Source organism: Xyrauchen texanus, chromosome 30, assembly GCF_025860055.1.
Source record: "Xyrauchen texanus isolate HMW12.3.18 chromosome 30, RBS_HiC_50CHRs, whole genome shotgun sequence".
In the NCBI taxonomy this organism is placed as follows: Eukaryota; Metazoa; Chordata; class Actinopteri; order Cypriniformes; family Catostomidae; genus Xyrauchen; species Xyrauchen texanus.
In genome coordinates this window covers 20,284,867-20,288,509 of record NC_068305.1, presented here as the reverse complement: position 1 = coordinate 20,288,509, position 3,643 = coordinate 20,284,867, and the positions used below count along the sequence as shown (strand labels likewise).

Genomic DNA, 3,643 nt, shown 5'->3' with positions numbered 1-3,643 from the left:
GACTAGATGTGGGCAAAGATTTGATTGGAGGCTCGCATGGGCATCACGTGTCTCGGGACAGAGGTAATAAAGCCCTAGGCCATGAGCGCGTAAAGGGTGACGTAAAGGCCGGCCCTCTCTGGGGTCCCTTTTGTTGAACTATCAAACATAAGCCAACTCCCGAGGGCTTCAGAACAGTGTTAAGACCACAGAGTACTGCGTAACCCAATCAGTGTGTGATCTCTGTTTCTATTGAGACCATCAGTAGGCTATCTACGCATCCAGGAGCGATCATGTCAAGGTCTTTCTACGTAGACTCTTTAATTATCAAGGATCCTGCGCGCCCCGCTCTGAGGGAACACATGAGTCAGGATTTTCTCATTCCCATCAGCATGCACTCTCCCGGTGTGATGAGCGTTACTGCACCTGTTTGCCCGTCCCGAAAAACCGGCACTTTCTGTGTCTGCCCGCTCTGCGTCACCTCGCACATCCACTCTCCCCGGGCCGGAATCCCACTACTGAAGGCACACGGCTTCTCCGCCGGTGACGCGACTTTCTGTCAGAGGATAGCACACCAACAGAGCCCTACGTTAGCGCCAGTCTGCACACCCACAAGCTACAGCGTCACTGACCCTCGGAGGTATCACTGCTTCTCTTTAGGTGAGTGAGCGAGTGCACGCGCATACTTACACTTGTTCCTCATTATCATGAGGCGCGTGAGCTTTACCTATTTGGCATTGAAAACCAATAATGTAGACTGAATTTTTTTTTTAACTTTGTCTTTAAATGAAACCTATTGACCATAGTTAAATCGAAATATTATGTAATCACTACAATGGTGAACTGGTGTTGGCTAGCATTTATTAAATTAGTAAGCAAAGTTTATACCCATTTAAGTGATATTAAATTCGACTTTTTTTGTCTCTTTTTGTCTTAAGGTGCCTCTGATAACAGCCACATACAGAACGGCAAACGGATGCGCACCGCCTTCACCAGCACTCAGCTTCTTGAATTGGAGCGCGAATTCTCATCTAACATGTACCTCTCGCGCTTGCGCAGAATCGAAATCGCCACATACTTAAACTTATCAGAGAAACAGGTAAAAATATGGTTCCAAAACCGCCGCGTTAAACACAAGAAAGAAGGCAAAGGTACGCAACTGAGTGCGCACGCAGAATGCAAATGCTCGGGCTATCACACACACTATCCGCGCTCGGAAGACGAAGGATCCCTGTCACCTGTATCAGTAACAGAGGAGAAGGAGACTTCGCCCATTTAGGGCTGACAAGAACATCACAGACTTAATTTTGACTCCACACATGGCACATTTCAACGGATCCGTTAAAGCGACTGAATTTAAGGGACGCTGTCATTCCATTTTTCCATTAGGCTACCCCAAAATTGTGGATGTTTACTGTCAATTCATTCCCGTTTTCTCTCAAATAATTGTTTTACTGTTTCAGTCAGTTGTTTTAGATATTCTTATCTAGCTGCATTATATGACAAATTGTGAAATGGTAATTAAGTGAAATAAAGTTTTACATTTAGTTTTAAGTCTAAATGCTTTTGAAAGTGTTCCAAAGGACCACTGACAAACCAAGCTGTCGTCCCTGTTTTTTTAAGGGTAAATGTTGGACATTTTCATTGTTGGAGAAGAGAAAATAATCCCTGTGTGATATTGTAAATCGATGCAGACCGTTAGTCTGTGCTACTGAGGTTTTTCTTTTCACCTTATTTTATGTGCATATATAAAAAAGTGTATATTTGTATTTATTAAAACAAAATAAAATGTACATGTCACGTGCGCTTATGCGTTCTGGATATTATTGATTGCATTATAACTGAAATACACATATTACACCTATTATTGCTAGAAATGAAACTTTTATACAATCCTTCAAAACATGTATGCATATCAAATTAAAGTTGTTGCGTGCATGGTAATTACATACTTAAATATGAAGTGTTGATCACATGAAATAAATATGTTATTGACAACGTTTAGGATTAAACTGGAGGAAGCTTGAGTTGGGCGGTGCGTTATGTTCGTTAATATGCAGGTGACAAGTTGAGAAAAAGTGTGTGCCAAGTTTGAGGCGAACAGTATTTTCTGTATAGGCCTACTCATATGTCAGTGTAACACACATTGGAATTCAACCGTATCAACCTACGGGTGCGATTAACATTTTACATGCATTTTATATGACAAAATACAACATTTTAAGTTTAGCATTTCTTGCATGACACATTGCTAACAAGTGAGCAATAGTTTTAAAGGTGCATTAACAAGACGCCAAACATATTTTACTATTTTCGTTAAAAAGAACATTTGTGCAAAATAAAACATCCCATGTTTGGCATCGAAACATTCCGCATGTAATATTTTCTTCCGTCCATGTTTGCAGTTCTGTAATTGTATTAATTAATGCGAAAACCTTGAGTGTTTTGTTGTTGTTGTTGTTGTTGTTGTTGTTGTTGTTGTTGTTGTTGTTTAAACGACGTATTACTGTTCACCTCATTGCATAGTTTAACTTAACTTATTTTCAAGTGTTCTTCTCATATATTCGCCACAAAAGGGTAAAATGTGTGTCTCACAGGCCAGGTGATGGGCTACTCAATTATACGTCGCCTGATCTCCAGGTCTTTTCAAGAAATTGTTGTCCCTCTGTTAAATTAATCCGAAAAGAAGTTTAATTGCAATTTTGTCCCACGTTAGTTGCTTATGTAGCAATTCCTTCAATACGACAGAGGAAAGAAAGCTACGCAGAGCTGGCCAAAGGCTTTGACAGGTTAGATTGTCCTGCCAGGAACTCACATTTAGCCGGCGGACCCCCGACGGCTTCGAGCTCAAGGCCTTTCACGAGACGTCTACAGGGTTCCTCCGCGTGCGAGAAAACGATTTAGGCACTGTTTCATTAGGCACTATTTGAACCTTTCAACTTGGGCCAAATTGAGGGGGCATGCTGAAAATTGAGGGATTACGTAGGAGGGGTGATAGGAAATTAGAGAACGCTTAATTTAACTCGTGTTCGGTCAGAGTTTGGGATACATTCCTAATTGAGAGGGGAAGCAGGTGAAATTTTGGTCCCACGCAGGTCCTTTCAGAGGGGGAATAAATGGCCTCCTTTCACGTCTCGCTTCACGATCTTATATTATCGAGGAAAGGCACCTAATGAATATATATTGAATTTCTTATTAATCGAATTAGACTTCACCCCTCGCAGGTGTGAGAGAGAAAGACGGCCTGACAAAAGAGTTTGCAGCCGGTTCTGGACATACACCCATTTTTCAGATATCACACGGCTGACCCAGGACACTTGTTACTTTACAAATATCAGACTCAAGCCTTAAGTTTGCTCATGACGATTACCAGGACATCTTCATTTTACTTCTACTTACTCTCTGCAATTAAAACAAAAAAAATCTGCAGGCCAATTTCCTTCAATCGGCAATGAGTAGGCCTAGGCCTAATAGACATGGCATAACTTACAAAACGCTTCTTTATTATTAAGTTACTGTAGTTAGTTATCTCTGTAGGCTATGTAGCCTATATTGGATGTGAGGCAAGGCAAAAAAATAAAATTATATATATATATATATATATATATATATATATATATATATATATATATATATATATATATATATATATATATATATATAT

At 40.2% G+C, this 3,643-nt stretch overlaps 1 protein-coding gene across 1 annotated transcript; it reads left to right on the top strand.

Annotated features, from left to right (window-relative positions):
- Positions 1-203: 203 nt before the first annotated feature.
- LOC127624425 (GS homeobox 2-like) lies at positions 204-1,712 on the top strand. Its single transcript, XM_052099244.1, has 2 exons — positions 204-639; positions 918-1,712. The coding sequence occupies exons 1-2, from the start codon at positions 273-275 to the stop codon at positions 1,256-1,258; spliced, it is 708 nt and encodes a 235-aa protein (XP_051955204.1). The 5' UTR covers positions 204-272; the 3' UTR covers positions 1,259-1,712.
- The last annotated feature ends 1,931 nt before the right edge of the window (positions 1,713-3,643 follow it).